Raw genomic sequence first — 23,832 nt, 5'->3', positions numbered from 1 at the left:
TATTTACAAGAGGAGAGTGAGCAGTGGAATAAGAGAGCGTTGTGACAGTCTTGTCAAGCGGAGTGATGAGATAATGAATCCGTCATCAGCTGACAAGACAACATCATAAAACAACAGTTGGGTAATTGAATTCAGAGGAGGCGCTTTGACAAGCAAGAGAACAGAAGAACAACAATGGTGATGAGGTAAGTTGTTTATTCAGAAGAAGGAGGAAGGAGACAAGAAGATGGAAATAAAAATGGATGCCTGGGTGAAGTGGAACGGACAAGGAGTGACAGTGCTTTCTAATGAAATAAATGACGTAGCTGTGTAAGAGAAGTGTCAAAGCATAAGCAAACAGGGAGGAAGTGCACGTACTGTGAAGGGCTCCACGATGAGGATGCCTGAGGTCAGTATTCGCCTCACTGATCGAATTATGTATATGTTCCCAAAATTTAAAGCACTTTAACAATCTTGCAAGCTCTAAACCATTTTGGTGGATACATGCAACTTCCATGCGTCATAATCCCATTTAAAACTATATTTGGAAACATGACTATTTTTTATGTTTCTGAAAGTAGTTTCTTATTGCTTATCAAGCCTGCATTTATTTGACCAAAAATACAGAAAAACATTTTACGGGCTTTTCCCAAATCACGGAAGTGACCTTGACGTCCGGGTTAGCGGTAGCATTAGCCATCAGGCAAGTGTTACTTAAATAAACTCCTGATGTACTTACAAACTTTTACAATGCCTCGTTTTATGAGTACAGAACCATTCTGGGCATTATTAGTGGGGTAATTTACAGGATACATCCTTGGATCCATTAGCGCCTGCACTAAGCCAATCCGGCTGATATTTAAAAATAAGCTCTAACTTTAATAATGATCAACCAAAGGAAAAAAGGCTTCTAGGAGGGTGTTTGGCTCAAGGTCATGGTGCAAAGGACCCTGGGTTGAAATTACTCCGAACCATCCCTTAAATTTAGTGCTACATATTAGGGCTGGGAAAAAAATCTATTTGATTTAAAAATCGAGTTGGTAGGTCAAATCGATTCATATTTTCAAAAAATCGATTTTTTAGATTTTTTTTCTCCCCCTCTTCAGTATAGCGTACAAATACATACATTTTGGATTCGCCAAATCTTCCTTCAGGGTTTCCGTAGCACGCTCCCTGCGGCGCAGCCCTCGATGCTTCACGACATCACGACAAATGTTTAATTTTTTAACGGTCCTCCATGACGACGGCGCGCGAATGAGTGAGGGAGAGTAAGTGAGAGTGTGTGTTCGCGAGTGAGTGAGCGAGAGAGTGTGTGTGTGTGTGTGTGTGCACAGTGACTTTTCAGTTAGAGAAAGGGTTTGCCTTTGCAATTTTGTTTATGTTGATGCACTTTAATTAAATACAATAAATATATATATTTTTAAAATATATTTACAGTTCGCAGTTATTTTGTTTTAAATGGGGGGAAAAAATCGAATCGAATCGTAAATCGATTTTTTATAAAAAAAAAACAGATTTTTTTAGGGAAAAAAAAAATCACCCAGCTCTACTACATATATACTATTATAGAATTTATTATTTAAATGAGCTTTTATTTCTATATTTACAGTTTTCATCTTCATTTATTTTTATTTCATTTTTAGTTTTAGTAATACTTAAACTTCTTTCATTTAGTTGCCAGTTTGTCATCTAATTTATTTTTCCTCTAATTTATAGTTTTTTTTTGTTTTTTTTTAACCTTACTTCAACTAGCGAAATAGTTTTAGGTAACAATAAGAACACTGACCAACAGAAAAAAAGAAGAAAAAAAAAAACTGTGCACTGAGAGTCGTATTAATGATCACAAATGCAGGCGAATCCCTGACTACTGTCATGATTCTAAATCTGAAAAAATGAAGCTGGGAATTTGAACAATAACAATCACAGCAGGTGAAATATTCTCCCAGTCTCCCCAAAGAACGGAACGCATGATCATGGCAGTCTGCCAACTTCCAAGAACTTCACAAAGCAGAAAGTCAACTTCATCTGAAGTATACAGTCTGTTTGCTGCATGGATTTATTTGAGGTTTTGGATTTGTTTTTGTCCATCAAGAAAAATCTAATCTGGAGTTTAATAAACATTTCACAACAGGAAACATACAGCAGATGTGTAAGAGAGGTGTATTCCACATCCTTCATTATTGTAGCCAGATGTTCCTTCTCTTAACGATGGGTACATTTCACAAAATCTGTCAAAAACATGTCCAGATCATATTTCAACAACAATTTAAAATAATTAATCATTTTAAGTGCCATTAAGCTTTTATGTGTTGTCACATATGACAATTAAGCACAATTACAGCCCTTTCCCCAACTCTCAACAGCCTGCTATATTGTAAAACAAAATATTATTATTACTGTAATAGAAGAAAATAACAGTGATATATTATTTGAATGTTACATGTGATTTTGAGTAACAAAATTATTAACAATTTTTTTTATATAAATAAAAAAATGTTTAAGTCTGGACCGCATGTTTTTTTTTTATTAAATTGCATTATAACGAAATTCTTTTTTTGTTTTGTTTTACATTTGCATTAGTAATGGGAGTTGTAGGCTAAAATGTGCTTAAATGTCAATCAAATAATATTGCTATAAAAACAGTTCTTTATTATAGGCCTTATTTATTTAAAAGTTAATCATTTAAAATGATTATTGTGACTTATATCCCACAATTTCGGCATATTTTAGAATGTACCCTTTACAATTCAATTTAATATTTTAAGTCTCTTATGCATACCAAGACTGCATTTATTTGATCAAAAATACAGCAAAAACTTATTGTGAAATATTATTATAATTTAAAATAACTTATTACATATTTTAAAATGTAATTTATTCCTGTGATGTAAAACTGAATTTTCAGCATCATTACTTCAGTCTTCAGTGTCACATGATCCTTCTGAAATCAGTCTAATATGATGATTTGCTGCTCAAGAAACATTTCTTATTTTATCAAATGTTGAAAACAGTGCTGCTTTGATATTTTTTTCAGGGTTCTTTTATGAATAGAACGTTTATTTATGCATTTATTTGAAATATTTTATTACATTATAAATTTCTTTACTGTCACTTTTGATCAATTTAATGTGTCCTTGATGAATAAAAACAGTAGTGTACATGCTGCTTTTTAATATTGTCATAATATTTAAATGCGACTTGAGCATTTCTTTGTAAGATCCACCCATTTATCATTTATCCGAGACTCATGACTAGGATGTTTTCTTTCAGCTACCTGGTTCAGAATTTCCTGAAATCAAAAGTGCATGACAAAGAGCATTTTGCAGATTCACAGTAAGAAAAACAAATCTTGAGCCATAGACACACACGACAGTGAAATTTGAAAGTGACATTCGTTCATTTAAAGGGTGTCAGACGTGAACGGCGGCCCTTCAAAGCATCTGATACCTCGAAGCCTCAAACCCGTCAGAGCCGGAGAGCTGTGTTGTGGCTCAGGCCTCACGCTGGCAGCTGAGATTCCCAATTGACACACACAGAAAAATTCAATGCCAGGGAAAAGAGTGTGTAATACAGTTAGAAATGAAGCAGAAGGTGTAGTCAAAGCTTAGTGTTTTCTTCGTCATGGTGAAGTGCTTCAAAGTCAGCGTTTGATTAAAAGTTGGATACAGAGCTGGGGCAAAAAAAGAAAAAGAAAAAACGCCCCATGGTCAAAGATATACAGCTACTCAATTCAGAGCAGATTCAATAGAAACAGACGGTGAAGTGTGCTTACATAACTATACTAAATTCAGCATCACAAGTTCAAATCCAGCTTGCAACATTTCCCAATCCCAATTCATCTACACACTATATTAAACTATACTAACTAAGCTCTTCATATTCAGGTTTAGTTGAGGTCGGATTTAAGCACAGTATTAAAAAAAAGGTTAGTGATCCAGCAAAATTATGTTTTTTTTCCCTGCACGGATACCAAAATCATAGTTTTCTTTTAGCCAAAAACCGCAACCGACAATTTGTATGTAATAATCAATTAATCATTAATCAAATGTATGTACTAAAAATTTGTATGCAAACTTTTAAATTGCACATAAAGTTGTTTTTATATGAACTTTTTAATGATATACTTTGTAATACTAAGTTGTTTTTATAACAAATTTATCCAAACACACATTAATTAAGGAAGACATTGCTAATAGGTTAGGTAATATATATATATATCTATATATATATATATATATAGTTCGTTAGTGCATATATTCATCATATATTTATTATGATCATTGAACATCTTTCCTGAGGTAAAAGTAACGTGATACGTGACATTGTTTACAAGCTGATTTATTGCTGTCTTTCTGCGGTTGAAACACCCCAGCAAGCAATTTTGCATTTAAAAGACGTCTTATAGCCGTCCAAACACAGCACAGACGTCTAGGCTAAAACAAGGCTAAATTTGGGCTGTCAGTTAAACTTTAATAGAAATAAAATAACATTTAATAAATGTAACCATAGCCCAAGAATAGACCGCATAGAACACGCCAAAGAAATGAAACCAAACACCTTGTAATCTCTGTTGGCTTTGCTTACATAATGGAATATCATACATCTCGCAAGTTATTTTGGCAAAAACCACATGTAACCAAATTCAAGGTTATTCTGTCTAGAAGTTACTTATAGCCGGACTATATCGGGTCTATAGTTAATCTAAACTGTGAAATGACGGCTATTGCTTGCTGGGACAGATTGACTGATTACATGAGACATGATTCATATCAGAAGAAACCAGCACTAAAGCTTATAGCGATGTACTGGATGGTAGACACGCCACAAATGATGTTTGGTGAAGTTTTGTTAAACAGCATAGACCAAAAGATTGCGGTTCGTCAAAATTAACATTGATTAAAATCGAGAAATCTATGTCGTTGACCCAGCCTCGCATACACACAGCAGACGTTTACCTGGTGTTAACTTATCCACATTCGGTGCATAAAATAGACATTAGCTATGTTTCCATCCACCAATTTCATTAAAAAAAACATTGGATGGAAACGGCTAGTTCACTTGCCGCTTGAACTACAGTGATTTGTCACGACACATTAAAAGAGCTATAAAAGCTAAAATGTTTTTAAAAGTGTGACGGACCAAATTTACTGGCTCGGTTTGGCCCAAATGTCAAGCTATAGCCATGTTGACAGTCAAACGTGCCTTTGGAGAAGCGCTAATAAAACGCCACCGTTCTGGTCAATGATTTTGGGCCCTACAAAAAAATTCAGTCTGAAAAGGAAAATGCATTTCTGCCAAATATTTCAGATTTCGGTGCATGACTAAGGTCTTTATATTCAGGTTTAGATGTGGTAGGATTTAAGTAGAGAAAAATATTGTAGTGAACCTGACAACTTATTATGAAAAGGAGACAACTTCCTTTTAAATTCAAAACAGACGAGAGTCCTTCAGGCATGCTGGTCTTTCAATTTAAAGCACTATTCGAGATCTGCCCTTGAAACAAGGTTGTCTGGAAAACCACGCAGGCATTAGCATACGCAAACACTGAGCTCGATGAGATGATCCTTTTAAAATGTGATTCAGGATTAATCCTGATGACCTATAGCTGAATCACATGCAACCCTGCTTTCAGAGACCAATTAGTTTAGTAGTTTATCCTCCCCTTCCATCTTACACAAACACAACACACATTTAGAGCTGAAAGCAAGTCGACTCTTAACGTTAAATAAATCTATAATGGAAATACAGTTACTGGGGCCTTTATCATGACAAATATCAAAACAGCCCAACAGTTATTTGTTTAGGAAATGACTTTGGACTTCATGACTACCGTAAGCTCACAGTCAATTACGCTCATTCCTTTATCTCTCTCGCTCAGTATTTCAGGTTTAAACACATTGTCTTTATGTTTTCTCCTCTGTTTCAAATCTGTCTTGGAGAAACAGGGGACTTAGATCTTAGACTTAAACTTAGATCTATTACCATTGTACTGGGTTACACAAATTTGAGAACTTTTTTGTGATACTTGAATTGTCTATTTTCAATAGTAAAGTGATGTGCAAAGCACGTCTCACATAGAAGCCACTTTGAAACCATGCAGCTTTTTAGTTGGTCAACACAATGAATCCGCGAGACCAACCTGAATTGGACACGTTGCGGAATCTGCATAGGAAAATCTCACGCAAAATTCCAGATCTGGTGAATCAATATTGAAATGACTTGATTTTGTCGATGAAATTTCGCTGAACAATGGTAAATGTGCCCACTTACCCTTATTTAATAATCTCAAAATCTTTTTAATCAAATCTGAGAGATTTCTGTCCCTCCGTTGACAGGCTACGCAACTACCACTTTCAAGCCCCAGAAAGCAGCAAAAAAAGAGAGATTAATATTTTGCAAATAAAGTTGTAAATGTTTTCTTTTTCCGCAAACAAAGCACTGGCGTAGCTTCATAAAATTGAGGTTAAACCACTAGAGTCACATGGATTACTTCAATGATGTCTTTACTATCTTTCTGGGGCTTGAAAGTGGTAGTTGTGTAGCCTGTCAATGGAAGGACAGAAAACTCTCAGATTTCATTAAAAAGATTTTTGAGATTTGTGTTCCGAACATGAACGAATGTCTTATGGGTTTGGAATGACATGAGGGAGAGTAAATAATGACCGAACTTTCATTTTTGGGTGAACTAGTCCTTTAAATGTATATGATCTCAATATTTTCACTCAGTGTTTTTATCAACTCTCCCCCCGCCATTGACAGCATTTCTGACAGCATTTCGCCATTGACGGAAATGTACGGCTTTCTGTGTTTTCACTGTTATACGGTAGGGGGCGCTATTAGGCATCTTCTGAAAGAGTGCTGAATCTCCTGATCAAAGAAACAGAAAAAAGCAATATATGCAAGCATATGCATATGTAAAATAACACGATCATTAACATTAAAAAGCATATCAATTAGCAAAACTGCCTAATGTTTATGTTACCGAATGAAATGTCGACGCAGAACGAGGTATAGAACTGTGCAAGCATTAGGGGTGTTGATGGACTCGATCTACTCCATCTGTTTTGATCAGATGTAGTTTTTGACAAAAAATGCAATTTTCTCAGCTTTTTCCTCAAAAAAAGAATGCATTAAGCTAGAATAAAACAAGTTTTTTGTTTAAAGCAGAGGCTCTGTTCTTTCTTTTGACATATTGCATGTTCAGATATTCATACAACAAAATATTCTGGAGGCCACGAAACTTTTGTGAAAATGATCAAAAATGCTGGCGATGCAGGCAACTTTTTTTTTCTTAAACGCTGGCAGGGAAAGAGTTAATTAGTACATTTTTGGCATGCCGTTTTATCTTAATGTAAATTTCACTAAATTCTTCAGCAGTTTTGACTGATCAAAAGCACAGTGTGAACACAGTCAGACATCAATCTGTGCTTCTGAAGGTGATCCAGAAGTTTTTCTCCATCTCTGAAAGTCAAGCGTACATTCATCTCACTCTCCACCTGCTGATTTAATGATGAAACCACTGAGCCGTTTCATTGCCGTCTCGCGAGTGTGTTATAATGTCGATCCTCTGCCTCACAGCGCTCATCTTCTTTCTGCATTGCAAACATGGCCGTCATTTCTTAGTGGCCTTTTACTTTGCAAGCATCTTCTGCCACTAGAGAGTAAATAGATGGGCTTCGCAGAGTTGAGGGTAGCTCAAATTGATTTGCTTGCTCAAACAATTTGTTTTTGCTTTGCACTGGCTAAATGACTTCACAGCCATTGATCCATTGACATGACACATCGTCCTGTATTTACCATTTTTTGTCTTCTCGCTCGCTTTGGTTTATTGGTTACCTTCATTTTATAAAGACAAAGTAAAGTCAACTTTAAGGTTTTTTTTATTAACTAAGCAATTAATGAGGCAAAAACCAAAATTTCCCATTTGATGATTAATTTGAAGCTTTTAATTATTTTGTGGGACATTTTATGTCATTTATTTCAGGAATAAGCATGTCTAAACTTGCGGAGATAATGGATAATGCGTAGTACTTAATCCCTGTTGTACTAAAAGTTTAATTGGGAGGAATAATTCAAGATACATTTTAATGATCCTGAGACCCAGCAAAGTCTGTCCTCTTTAGAGGGCATTCACTTTTACATCTCACTGTTTAACATCCTGGACTTTACTACTACTACTATACAAAAAAAAATAGAAAAGAATAAAATAAAATGACAATATAATTAAAATTAAAATATAAAATTATATATATATATATATATATATATATATGTTTTTGACTAAAGAAAAAAAGGCTCTTAGTATGATGTCTGCACTTCACAATCTAAAAAGCTAAACCAAGTATGCTTTCTTACAAGCAAACATACCTGATGTCTCTACATTTCACATTCTTCTAGCCCTTTGGGCTGATAGAGGCTTAACCGACTGAAAAATATATATTCAGCTGGGGCACAACACCATTAGGAGAGGATTTTCACTCAGTAGACAAAAGCTTTTAACAGATATACTACAAGTAGAGAGTAGAAAAAGTGTCCACATCAGGCAGTCCACATCTGTAGCTGTCATTACTGCTAGTGGTATTGGCAGAAAAAGAGCAGCAGTAAACAATAACAGACCTCCAGTGTGCATCATGGATGAATCTGCCCATATGCTCACAAACAGGAGGTAATCTGTGGGATTTGGGTTGTGTGTGTGTGTTATAGCCTTGGCTTGGCTGTCTCTTTTAATCTGAACCGGTTTATTTGAGATTCATACAGTAAAATGGGTAGTACAGCATCAATACCTGGTCAGCAGGTGGGGCTAGTACACTGTTTGTGCTGACTATTGACCATGCTGACGGTCAATAATGACTACTTCGTAAATATTACAAACAGCTGTAATTATCCACTGATGACGCGTCAAGCCAATGGTTAACATCAACGAAAACACATACAAATGTACTATGTAAACATCATGCAGGTTTTAGAATTGAAGACATGTGGGAAAAAAAGGTGAAAAAACAGGTTTGCATATTTTGCCAAAATTTGGGTTCAAATAATAGTTTGTAGTTCTTGATAAACTTATATTATAATAGACTATGTGAAATTACGCTGTATTATTTTAACTGTTGGATATAATCAAGAAGGTCAAGATCTCTTACGTGGGACAGGCTAAAATCACAATTTGCTTAAAAACAGCTACTTTTCATTGGTTAATTTTATGTCAGACAATAGTTTATCAAACATATCTAATAAATGTTACAAAAACACAGAATATAAAAGAAATGAAAACAAAACAAAACAAAAACCAGTCATTTAATTCTAGTAATCAAAGAGAGAGTGGGAAAGTAGATTTAAGTAACTAAATTATGTCTGTTTTTGGTGCAAGACTACTATTATCAAAGGACATTTTCTGGTGGTTTTCTTATCACTTGATGTTTTGTTGTTACATTGTTGCAAAGACAATGCACCAACATCCTGCACACGAACTAGTTTTTTAAAAATGAGTGCATCTGCAAGGACTCACCCATGAAGTTCAGGTAGCCCTCCCCTCCCAGGCCGTGGGTAAGCAGTCGGATCATCTTGTGGAGCTGGATCCCCCGATCAATAACGGCGTTCATTGGAATCAAAGAACTCATGTTGGTGTACATATCCTTGTCCATCAGCCAGAAGGCCAGCGTTTTGTCTCCCACCAGGGCCTGACAGAACAGGCAGATCAACAATATGAGCACGGACACCACATTAGGTGAATTGTTTGCAGGTTGATGAATGGCTTTTGATTGGTTGCTCAGCAAGAAACAGCATGTGGGATCATAAAAAGCAAGGCTGTATACTGGTCTGATTGTAATGATGCAAAACTGGTGTTGATGATAATTAGCCTCAATGGTATAACTGCACATTAGCTTAAAGGGTTAGTTCACCCTAAAATTCTGTCATTAAATTCTCAGCCTCATGTCGTACCAAACCAGTAAGACTTTCGTTCATCGTCGAAAAACAAATAAAGATCTTTTTGATGAAATCCGAGCAACGCTTTGACCCTTTAAAAAGTTCATAAAGAGATCATAAAGCTTATCCATATAAATTGAGTGGTTTAGTCCAAATATTCTGAAGAGACTCGATTGTTTTATAAGATGACCAGATTGAATGTAGGCTTTTATTCACATGTAAACATTCATCAATTCACACATCAGTTGCGGTAAACGAAAGCTCAAGCATGTTCACTTGACGTGCAAGAACCAATGAGGTTCATTCTCATGTTACGCAGCACGTTTGAGTTTCCTCAAGAACCAATGAGGTTCTTTCTCGTGTTTCGCAGCACGTTTGTTTCCTCAAGAACCAATGAGGTTCATTCTCGTGTTACGCAGCACGTTTGAGCTCCTGTAAGAACCAATGAGGTTCATTCTCGTGTTACGCAGCACGTTTGAGTTTCTAAAGAACCAATGAGGTTCATTCTCGTGTTTCGCAGCACATTTGAGTTTCCTCAAGAACCAATGAGGTTCATTCTCGTGTTACGCAGCACGTTTGAGCTTCTAAAGAACCAATGAGGTTCATTCTCGTGTTTCGCAGCACATTTGAGTTTCCTCAAGAACCAATGAGGTTCATTCTCGTGTTTCGCAGCACGTTTGAGCTTCTGTAAGAACCAATGAGGTTCATTCTCGTGTTATGCAGCACGTTTGAGTTTCCTCAAGAACCAATGAGGTTCATTCTCGTGTTACGCAGCACATTTGAGCTCCTGTAAGAACCAATGAGGTTCATTCTCGTGTTTCGCAGCACGTTTGAGCTCCTGTAAGAACCAATGAGGTTCATTCTCGTGTTACGCAACACGTTTGAGTTTCCTCAAGAACCAATGAGGTTCATTCTCGTGTTACGCAGCACGTTTGAGTTTCCTCAAGAACCAATGAGGTTCATTCTCGTGTTTCGCAGCACGTTTGAGTTTCCTCAAGAACCAATGAGGTTCATTCTCGTGTTACGCAACACGTTTGAGTTTCCTCAAGAACCAATGAGGTTCATTCTCGTGTTACGCAGCACGTTTGAGCTTCTGCAAGAACCAATGAGGTTCATTCTCGTGTTACGCAGCACTTTTGAGCTCCTGTAAGAACCAATGAGGTTCATTCTCGTGTTACGCAACACGTTTGAGCTCCTGTAAGAACCAATGAGGTTCATTCTCGTGTTACGCAGCACGTTTGAGTTTCCTCAAGAACCAATGAGGTTCATTCTCGTGTTACGCAGCACGTTTGAGCTCCTGTAAGAACCAATGAGGTTCATTCTCGTGTTACGCAGCACGTTTGAGTTTCCTCAATGAGGTTCATTCTCGTGTTACGCAGCACGTTTGTGCTTCAGCAAGAACTAATGAGGTTCATTCTCACGCATCAAGCATGTTCGGTTGAGCTTCTGTTTATGTTCACTGATGAATGTTTATATGTGAATAAAAGACTAAATTCAATCTGTTCATCATAAAGTGATCGAGTCTCTACAGAAAATTAGGATTAAACCACTCAATTTCTCATGGATTAGTTTTACAATCTCTTTATGAACTTTACAAAGCGTCAAAATGGTAGTTGCATAGCTGTCAATGGAGGGACAGAAAGCTCTCAGATTTCATCAAAAAGATCTTCATTTGTGTTTCGAAGATGAACAAAAGTCTCATGAGGGTGAGTAATTAATGACAGAATTTTCATTTTTGGGTGAACTAATCAAAGTATGAGCAATCGCAATAGTGATGTTTGATAGAATCGAAATGGATCCGTTAAGAGGGATAAACTAGATCAAGAAATGTTTTGTATTTAAACCACCATCACATACATAAGCACCACAGCTCAATAAGCTACAACCCCTAGGCCAAGGTCCCAACATCTGTTAATATTTTAAGACATCCTTTTGCACATCTGCCTATTCAATGAAAACTTTAATGCAATGCTAAACAGTCGGTCTATTGAAGAAGTGTCAAAGTAAAGTTTTACTAGTTTTAGCACGTTTCAACTCAGACTCACTCAAGTGTCTCATATTGAGTAGCACAAATCGTTATTCCCAGACCTTGGAAACAGAACACAGAGGAAAACAAAGAGAACAAAAGAAGGCAGGAGAAAAACAACAACAATCGCTTCTAGTCGTGGCGTTAGAATGCGTACAAACAGGACGGATGTGTTAATTTCTCATTTCACCCTAGTCCCTAGAGGACTACAACCTGTTTTGACACCAATTTCCATTCCCAATGACACATTGATTACATTTCCTTTAGCCAACGCTGGAGAACTGAAAGTATCCGGGCGGAAGTACCTGGTCGTGGCTCTCGGCATAAGCGATGCATTTCTCGCCGTATCGCCTGTTGGTCATCGTGAACACAATGTTTCCCATATTCCAATCTTCGTCCTTGAATTCCTTAAGGATCTGAGAATGTAAGAGAAAGAATAAATAAATAAATGGAAAACAAGAGATCGGAGAGAAGGAGAAACAATTATCTCACAGTACTTCAAGAAGTACTTCAATTGTTCAGTACTTTGACCTAAACATCCACGTCCGTCGGTCTTGCTGGTCTAGCCAAAAGCTGGATTTCATTTTTATCTGGCAGCCTGGGCGCCATTTCTACAGTACATGAATCCATCATACCACGGTAATGCACTCTACAGTGAGATTATGAAAGAGATTAGGGCGATAAAGTTCTTGTTTATTTTATTTTGAGCAATATTGATTTTTTTTCTCATCTCAATTTTCTGAGGATTCACTGCCTCCCTTGCCATTTCAGAAAAAATGTCCCCAACCAACTAAAAGTAGCAACACGGCTAATTTAACTTCAGTTTTCAGTTGCTGGACAGCAGCTCAGTTGTTTTCCAATAACTACTTTTTCCAACGCGTAGCCATGTAGAATAAACAAAACAATGCTAGGAACAAAAAGGCTAGACCTGAAATTGAAGTCACTGAAAATCTTTCCCTCAGCCGTAGCACTCATTTGTGTAATTTCAATATGCGCATATTCAATTTACATCCTACATTATGTGAGTAAGAGGGTTCGTAGCAGCTCTTCAGAACAAACCTGATCTAAACACCTCACCTTAATTTAAATACAGTTCCTGAATATTACTTGCATATTTGCTGGCTAAAAATAAATAAAAGTAATAAATATTATACATTTTCCTTAATTTATTCCATGAATATTATTTACATATTTCAATACTAATTCTTAATAAATTATTAAACACTTTTTTTTTTGCAAATGTTTTATTATTCGTATTCATTTTAAATATCAATAATATAAATGTTCCTATTTGTATCCCCTGAATATTATTTACATACTTAAACATTCTACTTGTTAATAAATGATTACATAACTGGAATATTTAATAAAAAATATATATAAATTTATATGTAACATATATTATATATTTATATATTATATACATACATACATACATACATACATACATGTATACATATACACACATATATATATATATATATATATATATACATATACATACATATACACATACATACACACATACATACATACATATATTTTCCTTAATGCATTTCCTGAATATTATTTACATGTTTCAATATACTATTTATAATAAAGCATTAAATAATTTACATAAATTATACAACTGATAATAAATTAGCAAAAAAAAAAAATTATATATATAGTTATTCTTAATAAAGTATTACATAATTAATTATAAAATTAAATAAATAAATTTGTGAAAATGTTAATATGTAAATAAATGTACAATTACTACATTATATAATTATAAACATTAAATGAACATAATTGTTTTCAATTTATGTACCATATTAAAATAAAAAATTAATTTATCACCGTTTCCAGTTGAGGCAAAATAAGTTTGAACAATAACAGGATAAACTGAAATGGTTAAATTGTTGTTGATGATTTATCAAACACTACTTCTATATATAAATGCTTTTTGAAGGCCTCATGTTAACGTCATATTATGTATATGCATTTCTTCAAGAAAAGCTTACAACCGGCTAGTTAAGTTTTGCCTTAAGAACAAATGGTACACTAAAATTAGGTATACAGTTGGTTACAAAACTAACTAGTACTTATTAAGTATGTAGTGTGACCTTACAAAATGCTGGTGCAACGCTACCCAGAGCTGTATGGAACGTCATGAGGGTGAATGAAATATTGATATTATGTATATGATTATAATTAAGGTATAATTAAGGGTCCATCCCCCAAAAATGCATCCATGTAATGATAACATTCATTCAGCTGCTGCTGCACAAACCACATCTATAGCGTATATACCATCACATGGTGAGATAAAGGGAAAGCTGTATGCTAATGCAGAAAAGAAATGCTGTGAGGAAGTCATTATAGTGGCATCTGTCACATCACATCTATGTCACCCAATGAATGGAAAGAGTCAACATCCTCTGCCCCTAAACCTGAAACTTTTCTCACCACAATTAATGATCCAACTCTCACTCAAATGTATTCCAAATCTACTTTTCACCCTTAGCCCTGTGACGGTCCGCACATCTCATCCTCTAACAGAGAAGATTTCACTGGAACAGAACAAAGATGTTTAGCTTGTGGGAAGACGGAAAAACTCAATGACAGTGTATCCAACACGAATTTGAAAACATGTCATGAATGCAACTGTTTATTTTGTGAAAAAGGGATGCGGTTCAAACACCCACCTTTAAGAGCGCAAAAATAGTCTACCCTTGTGAAAAAATTGGGCTTAATTGTATTGAATGTGCACTATAGTGTACTTCAAATCTTAAAAGTATTTTTTTAAAAGCTTGCAGATGAAATAATACCAATGAAACAAATAATAGTAAGTACACTTAAGTGCACTTAAAGGGGCTGTTTACACCTGGCCACTTCATGCGTTTTCTCAGATCGGATAGCTATCTGATCGTGAAAAGACCAGGTGTAAATGCCCTCCGAAACGCATTCGAGACGGACTTGAATCCGATCGCTCAAACCACTTCAGGAGGTGGTCTGGGCCGCATTCCAGACGAAACTGGACAAGTGTAAATGCATCTGGTTGTTGAAACCACATATGTAAATTGTACTCCTCCCCAAAATGCTAAAAAAATAAACGTGTGAGAGCGTGTTATAGGCTACTGTATATGTAATGCTATAGCCAGATATGACGACGCTACTGGAACACGCATCGCCACAGATGAGAAGCTGAGCATCTATTCATTAAACCAACGTGCAAACTATCGCAAATCAAAGTGAAAGTAAGTCGCAGACGCTTAACACACAATAATCATCATTAAAAGTAAAGAAACGAAATGATCTTACCAGGGCTGTTGCCGCTTCTCTCTCATTGCAGTCTTTGATTTTAAAATTTTAGCTGATGATCAATAAAACGCAGCTCATATCTGTTGCTTTCGGTGACGTGCACTCCATTAAATCTGCATATAGCGCGGGAATTGAAGATCAGATTTAAATCCGTTTCGCAAAAACACATTTATGTGACCAGGTGTAAATGGAATCGTTTTGATAAATCAGATAGCTATCCGATCTGAGAAAACGCATGAAGTGGCCAGGTGTAAACAGCCCCATAGAGTCACTGTGTTAAACAATGCACTTTTTAATAATGCCAAATTAAAAGTTGTACATTTATTAATAATATTTTGTAATGCTACTTGTTTTGATGTGTTGACTAACATACATGTTAAGTTCTTGATTATAATTTTAACTGTTGTGTGTTACTTGACATTACATTTTAAATGAACTAAATTGGAACTTCATGATTACGAAAGTTTCAATAGACATTAAAGTATATTTTAGTTTGCCATAAATGTTTGTCTGTACATTCAGCAGTACACATAACCATATTTCAAAGACAATAAAAGTTGGGTAACTAAAAAATTACATATTACGATTTACTCAAGTTCAGCTTATATACATTTTGCAATCAACATGCAATTACAGTATTTGACAACATTACATTGTTCACACTTAAGTGTATTCTTTTAATAAATATTATTTCTGTAATAAGTACTCTGAACAAATATGTTGAGGTGTACTTCTTTTTCCATAAGTGTAATGATCCCAAACAATGAAAGCACCATCCGACAGAGAAAAATCCGTTACAGTAAAAACAGTGTCTGTAGTTTTCCTGACAACAACATCTCAAGTTCTACACATCAGCAACTTTCCAGCAGCAAATAAGGAGGAAGGATATACTTTTTTGTATTCTTCACAAAACTCATGGTGATCTGCTCGTGTTGTGTGTGTTTACCTCACACAACACACTCACACTGTCTGACTGACAGCAGCGAGGGAAGCCCATGAGAGTGACAGGCAGTCATGTGCTGGGTGAGATTGAGCCTGACAGCTGACTGACTCGAAGGAAAACCTTTATATTAGCCCACAGCCAAACAATCACTGGAGAGACGAAAAAGGCAGGGGTGTTGTAACTGTCACCACCGCTGCAATGAAGAGTCTGCTGAAACGAGAACTGAAAGCCATCGCTCTTCATCTTCAGCCATCTCTATTTATCGCTCAGGGTTTGTTCTGAGAGGAAAATGTCTGTTAGGGAAACCTTTGAATCACAGCATGAGACACCTTCAAAACAACTTATATTTAAACAAGGAAATTGCAGGTTGTTGTATTACTGGTTTTATGTCAATTGCAGGTTACAGGAAAATAAGCCAGCAGCTGTATCTATATCTATAACTATATGTATCTATAACTATATATACACACAGTATCTCACAAAAGTGAGTACACCCCTCACATTTCAGCAAACATTTTAGTATATCTTCTCCAGGGACAATACTATAGAAACGAAACTTGGATATATGTTAGAGTAGTCATTGTGCTGCTTGTATAGAAGTATATATTTACTGTCCTCTGAGAATAACTCAACATACAGCCATTATTGTCAAAATAGCTGGCAACAAAAGTGAGTACACCCTAAGTGAACATGTCAAAACTGTGTCCAAAGTGTCAATATTTTGTGTGAGCACCATTGTTATCTAGCACTGCCTTAATCCTCCTGGGCATGGAGTTCACCAGAGTTGCACACGTTCCTCTTCCACTCCTCCATAATGACATCACGGAGCTGATGGATGTTAAACACATGGCGCTTCTCCACCTTCCGCTTGAGTACGCCCCACAGACGCTCAATAGGGTTCAGGGCTGGAGACGTACTTGGCCACTCCATCACCTTCAGCTTCCTCAGCAAGGCAGTCGTCATCTTGGCGGTGTGTTTGGGGTCGTTATCATGCCGTCCGGCAACGTTTCTGAAGGGAGGGCATCATGTTCTGCTCCAGAATGTCACAGTACATGTTGGAATCCATGTTTCCCTCAATGAAGCTCGGCTCCCCAGTACCAGCAGCACTCATGCAGCCCCAGACCATTTTGACAATAATGGCTATATGTTGAGTTATTTTCAGAGGACAGTAAATATATACTTCTATACAAACAGCACAATGGCCACTCTAACATCTATTCAAGTTTCATTTCTATAGTACTGTCCCTTGAGAAGATATACTAAAATGTTTACTGAAATGTGAGGGGTGTACTCACTTTTATGTATATATACATATATATCACCCTGTAGCCCAAGACTGGTTGCCCACTGAAGGTAAGAGGTTTGAGCCTGGTCAGTACCTGGATGGGAGTCCTGGGAAAACTAGGTTGCTGCTGGAAGAGGTGTTAGTGAGGCCAGTAGGGGGTGCTCACTAACGCCCCGGTATAACCATGGGAACACGATACTGTAACAAGCACAGACCTTCGGATGAGATGTTAAACTGAGGCCCTGACTCTTTGTGGTCATTAAAAAATAAAAATAATTCACAGGATGTTCTTCGAAAAAGAGTAAGGGACTCTGTCCATCATCATGGCCTCCTAATAATCCCCATATATACTGGCTGACATCATCACTCCGTCTCTCCACCAATAAGCTAATGTGTGGTGGGCGTTCTGGCACAGTATGGCTGCCTTAGCATCATCCAATAATGATAATGCTTTATTAGTATTAATTAATAATAATAATAATAATAATTGTTATTAAGAATAATATTGATAATGTTATTATTATTACTAATAATATATATTTTTTAAATCCATTCAGCCAATTAATGTCAAAGGTCAGAGAGAAATCCGTACTAAATCACAAAACGTGTTGTCTGACGATTTTATCAGTCAAATAGTTTATCAACTTAAAAGCCACACAATATTTCTTATAGAGAGGTAATAACGGTGCTGTTCTTGGAGCACTGAACACTGTTGAAAGACAAACTCAGGAAATTCACACTCTTACTATCTCTCTTTCTCTCTCTCTCTCTCTCTCTCTCTCTCTCTCTCTCTCTCTCTCTCTCTCTCTCTCTCTCTCTAATAACTGCATTAATAACTACATTAGTCTGCTATCAATGGCTCAAGCCTCTGTTATTAGCTCTAATATAATGTTTTGGAATCAGCAACGGAGGCTTGGGGTGAGATGCGTAAGAAATTAAGAAATGTGTCCTACACACAAGAACGTTTCAAGGACATAAACCTCACAAATGACTTGAAATACATCATCTGAACAATGTTTTGAGGTGCGGTAACCATAGTATAAGTGTAATAATTGTTGAATTATTGAAAAATAATGCACACCCGAGGTATAACAAGGTGTAACATTACCACCTCGGGTGTGCATTATTTTTCCAATAACTCAGCAGCCCGTCGTTAATTATTCCTCACTCGCATATGCAATTTGAGTGTGGTCAATCTTATTTCCCTACAATTACACCCACAAACCCCAATATTGACTTTGTATAACCAGTATTAAATAAAAATAAAAACTTTTAGGATGCGCCCTTGCATTCTGTATGCGAAACCTTTTAAATGTCCTCTAATTGTTCATGCCATGACAGTCTTGTTTTAAGCGTGTTTTGGTGACGTGAAGGTCATGACCACCACTGACATTTCATTAAGATTTGACAATTAACCGGCTTGGTTTTTTTAATGATTGATACTAACATTGATTCATATTGTCCCTTCGATGATGAATATACAGTATTAGATACAGTATGTCATTTGTAATGTAGAGAGAGAAAAAAGGTGGTATTTAAGCTTGAATGTCTCAGATGGAAGAAAAATACCTTATTATGAAACTTCATGGAGCAATATTAATTGATTTTTATATATTTCAATCCTTTTAAAGCATTTAATAGTTTGCCCTAAAAAATATAGTCTGCTTTAGACGCTTAAGTCAATGGAGTGTCATTAACCAAATGAGAAAGGACAAGTCCCAAAATGGAGCACACACTGAGCAATGCAACCCCTAATGATTTTATGGTTCAGAGGGCCAAATGGGAAACGGTTCTTCTCTGTTTATCTCCTGGCATTACATACTGTACCACACAGCTTCCCCACAATTATCATCTGACAGTTTAATTTCTGTCTGATTCTAGATTCTATCAGTCTCTCTTTTGGGTGAGAACTCTCTCATGACCCCGTCTTATTGACACAGGGAGGAAAATAAATGATTTGATGTAATGCACAATTGCATAGCAACATAAAAACCCACTCACAGGCATGAACATATAAGTCACAGCATTGTGCGGAATGCAAATCTGGGTCACATCTGCATAACGGCATCTGAATGACTTCTGTGATGGTTTTTCACAACCACAAAGAATGCTATTAAAGCTAGGTTGGGCAATGTCGGAGAGGCTAGCGATAGCGAGCTAGCTTTAAAAGCATAAGATCCCACCCTCCATTCAGAGCTTCTCAAAAGATACGCTTCCTCCAAAACACAGCCAGAGCAGAGTCTGCAAAGTGTCACGAGAGACGGCATTAAATTGCTTCATGTCTCAGACTCGAGGCACATAACATTGCAATAATAATGAACGTAAACAACTTACAGAGCTCGGACTTGTACCATCTGACTGCTGCAGATTCATTTCAACGCTGAAAGTGTTGCCAGAGAAACACATAAATCTGAGTCTTAGGATGTGAACAGCGCCTGGTTGACATCTTATAATCACGACATGGTCTGCATAAGATCATTGTTTTGTTTCAGGAGGAATTTGGTTCTGTTTGTTTTTGGCACTTGGTGGATGTTTGTCTACAACTCTGCATAGCTTTATGGGACACACTCATGGAAATACACACTGTAAGTTGACAGGCAGGTAGGACATCCTATCATTGCATTCAGACTGTATGCAATGATTGAATGAGCATTTTTGTTCCTGAGACTTCCACAGAAGATATTTGTTCATGTTCTCGGGCAACAAGCTGTGCTTGAACACACCAAAGGAACTACAGGCGACTGGCAATTAGCACATGCGTTCTGCGCCTGCATGTAAGAAAATAGCGGCCTATATCAGCAGGTATCAATAGTCTAAACGTCATTCATAAAGTTAAATAAAAAAAACAGCACTTGCTTTACATTTTAAGTATAAATCACGCTGATCACTTTCTTCATTCCAGGCGGCTCAAGTTATGCAAATATTCGTGCATTGAAATGATCAGGTAAGATTAAGTAAAATTAGAACAGCCTTCTGTCTGTGCCGTCTTGACTTCTTTGTTCGCTTGCATCACTTCTCATGCACCGACTCGTTCAGTAAACTGAAAACCCAATCAGAGCGATCTCTCTCGCCGATGACCAGATGATGATTCAACATGCTGAATTTGGCCAACTCCCACGGGCCTCGTTCATAGGGCTGCACAGTTTGCCCAAAAAGTTACACATATCCACAACGTAATGCTGTAAACCTTAAAAAAAAGTAAAAATCTGTAAAAAAAAATATATATATATTTTAACAGCTTTACAGTTCAAATAATAGCAGGGTAATAGTAGTGCAAGTCTATTTTAAAATTAGAGTATACGTTTACATGCCTGTATAGTTTACATGCATCCAAGGTCATAAATCACTTTAATTTTCTCATAATATAAATTGCAGCATCATCTCTTTTCTATCAACGTCTGAATCGGTTCGATGAATGATTCGGTCTCTCTAAATCCCTCCTTTCGGAGAGTCTGCTCTGCTCTGATTGGTCAGATGTCCCAATCTTTTGTGATTGGTCTACTGCTCACATTGCCTGTCAGAAACTAAACGGCCATAACCATATCTTAATTTCAGCTCCGGATCTTTCTCAGCACTTGATACACAGTCATTCGAACAGTAACAATGGCGTTGGTTTTGCCGTATCAATTCCAGCCTGAGTCCTCATCCTTTACAGGTGCATGCAAAGTGGAAAAAAGTGTCTTCTCGACATGTCGACAACATGAATCAAACTCTTCCAGGCCTCAGCTACAATTACAGTGTTTGAGGGTCAATGAAGGACCATAGGGGGGTATTATGCAAATTTGTAACAAACCTACGTAGTTTCGTGCAAGAAGCAAGACTGGATTTACTGACAACTCGCTTCAAGCAGTTCACAATCGGTTCTTCCTTTTGGGAGACAATAACTCAACAGCTATATTACACACTACATTAAAGGTAATTTCCAAAAAAGCATAATAGGTGCACTTTAAATTGGCGTTATGCCAGAAATGCTTTTGGTTGAGCTTAAATTGTACTGACCCTGTAACAATCCTGTAAGAATTCCTCTTTTTGTTCACGGAAGAAAAAAAAAATCATATGAATTTGGAATGACATTAAGGTGAGTAAATATAGACAAATAATGAAGAATTGTAACTCTCTCTTCTTTAATGGACTTTTAAACAGCTTGAAATGGAGAGCAGCACAGACGGAGGTGACTTCAGACCAATCGTAAGTTAATTTGTATGTTTAGCTGGGAAACAGAGCCGAGCTTCGTTCTCCGGCTGTTCTCGTCCTTGTGAGACGCCAACATTCTTCACTTGCTCTAATTGTTTCCATTACATTTCAATTTGTTGGACTCGGACAGAAGGGCACTGGCTAAATTAGAGGGCTTTTGTTATGCTATGCATTGGAAGCGACAGCATTTTGGAGTGGTAATCAGATCAAATCAGGCAAACTTGTGCTGAAAGCCTTATCTGCTTCTCTTGTTAGGACATCTTAATTTCTCAGAGGCTCTAGGATGTAGTCGGGTAGCCATTGCGAGCTCAGAGGTCGGATTAATCAGACAGGTTGGGCGACATTAAAAGCAGGGCTGGATGTGTGTGTCTATGAGGGTGTTTTAAGCAGGCAATGCTGCCCCACTGGAACACCGACTGTCAGTTCACCCTTTTAAGGTGATCTTAAAAATCCTGTCATAAATATTTCACCTCAAACTCAAAAAAAAAGATAGCATACTATGCTTAAAGAAAAAGAAATATATTTCTATAACCATTATGATTTGCATTGCTGCACTATTTTTATGACAATTAAGAACCTAATTCTCTGTGAAAAAATAAACACTGATTTATAATTGCTATATAATACTGATATATAAACACTGATATTGTTACGATGCAGAGCAGGAAGCAAGAAGCAGGATCCAAGTGCAACGGTGTTTTTATTAAATTAACTAGAACTTTGACATAAACTCAGACTTCAGAACAGAACAAAGAACATGCAACCTCACAACATCAATAACTCACAATGACTGAACTAACACACAGGGCTTAAATACACAGACAACCAAGCTAAACAAGATAACAAGGGGGTGTGGTAAATAAGAAACACCTGGGAAGACTAATCAACATAACAGGGGAAAGCTAAACATGCAAAGACAGGGGAACACATGACAGACAAGAACAAGACACAAAACCCACACGTGACATAGCCCCCCCCCTATGGGCGGCTCCCGACGCCCATAAAAAACAAAAAGTTCAGGAGGGCGGTGAAGCGGAGGCGGTCTTGGGGGAGGGGCGGAGGGTCAGGCCCGCACTGGGAACCGGGAACAGGATATAGGCAAGGCGGGCCTGGGCCGTGGAGCGTGGGCGACAAGGGTGGAGCAGGACATGCAGACGGCCAGGACAGAGCAGACTGTGCAGACGGCCATGGAGGCGCAGGCTGTGCAGGCAACCAGGGCAGAGACGACCCTTCAGGCGGCCAGGGAGGAGACGAACCTTCAGGCGGCCAGGGCGCAGACGAACCTTCAGGCGGCCAGGGCGGAGACGAACCTTCAGGCGGCCAGGGCGGAGACGAACCTTCAGGCGGCCAGGGCGGAGACGAACCTTCAGGCGGCCAGGGCGGAGACGAACCTTCAGGCGGCCAGGGCGGAGACGAACCTTCAGGCGGCCAGGGCGGAGACGACCCCTCAGGTGGCCAGGGCGGAGACGAACCTTCAGGCGGCCAGGGAGGAGACAAACCTTCAGGCGGCCAGGGCGGAGACGACCCCTCAGGTGGCCAGGGCGGAGACGAACCTTCAGGCGGCCAGGGCGGAGACGACCCCTCAGGTGGCCATGGCGGAGATGATCCTTCGGGTGACCGTGGCCCCTCGAGTGGCCAGGACGGAGTCCTTTGGCCCCCCCCAAAAAAATACTTGGGTAAAGTCCCGGGCTCTGAGCTGGGCAGGACCAGCGGTGAACACAGCTCTGGATTGGCGTGAAGTGCAGGCTTGACTGGACTGCCGTGAAGTGCAGGCTCGGCTGGACTGCCGTGAAGTGCAGGCTCGGCAGGAAGATACTCAGGCAGGAAGGTCTCGGTGAAACATGATTTATGCAGGATAGTCTCGACAGGACAAGACTCCTGCACGATGGCCCTTATGGCAACACGTACTGACCTCAGCGGGGAATCGGCCACACTGGATACCAGTCCTGGACGATAATAGACCGATCCGGTGACTAGCTTGATGGCTGGCGTGACGTGAAGAACAGGCTGAAGAGATACTGCGGGTTCACGAAGCTTCTCCTCCATGCCCACAGCAAATGACGAATTACTCAGGAAAAGGGCCAGGTCAATATACCTTTCTAGCGTCCAGCCGGTATAGTCCTCTGGCATCATTTGAGCAATATCCTCGTCCAGACCGCTCCAGAACAGATCCAT

General features: G+C 38.0%; 1 protein-coding gene across 1 annotated transcript in view; it reads right to left on the bottom strand.

The window, feature by feature from the left end:
* The window catches only part of gbe1b (glucan (1,4-alpha-), branching enzyme 1b), a 136,380-nt gene that overhangs the window by 39,333 nt on the left and 73,215 nt on the right, over window positions 1–23,832 (bottom strand). The window contains exons 11-12 of the mRNA XM_081371499.1: window positions 12,235–12,345; window positions 9,485–9,656 (exon numbers count right to left, since the gene is read on the bottom strand). Coding sequence (XP_081227625.1) covers window positions 9,485–9,656; window positions 12,235–12,345 — 283 coding nt within the window. The remainder of the gene's footprint in view (window positions 1–9,484; window positions 9,657–12,234; window positions 12,346–23,832) is intronic.

Source organism: Scardinius erythrophthalmus, assembly GCF_964197995.2.
Source record: "Scardinius erythrophthalmus genome assembly, chromosome: 7".
NCBI classification, from domain to species: Eukaryota; Metazoa; Chordata; class Actinopteri; order Cypriniformes; family Leuciscidae; genus Scardinius; species Scardinius erythrophthalmus.
Note: the sequence above shows the minus strand (reverse complement) of the source record. Positions and strands in the feature narration are given on the sequence as shown.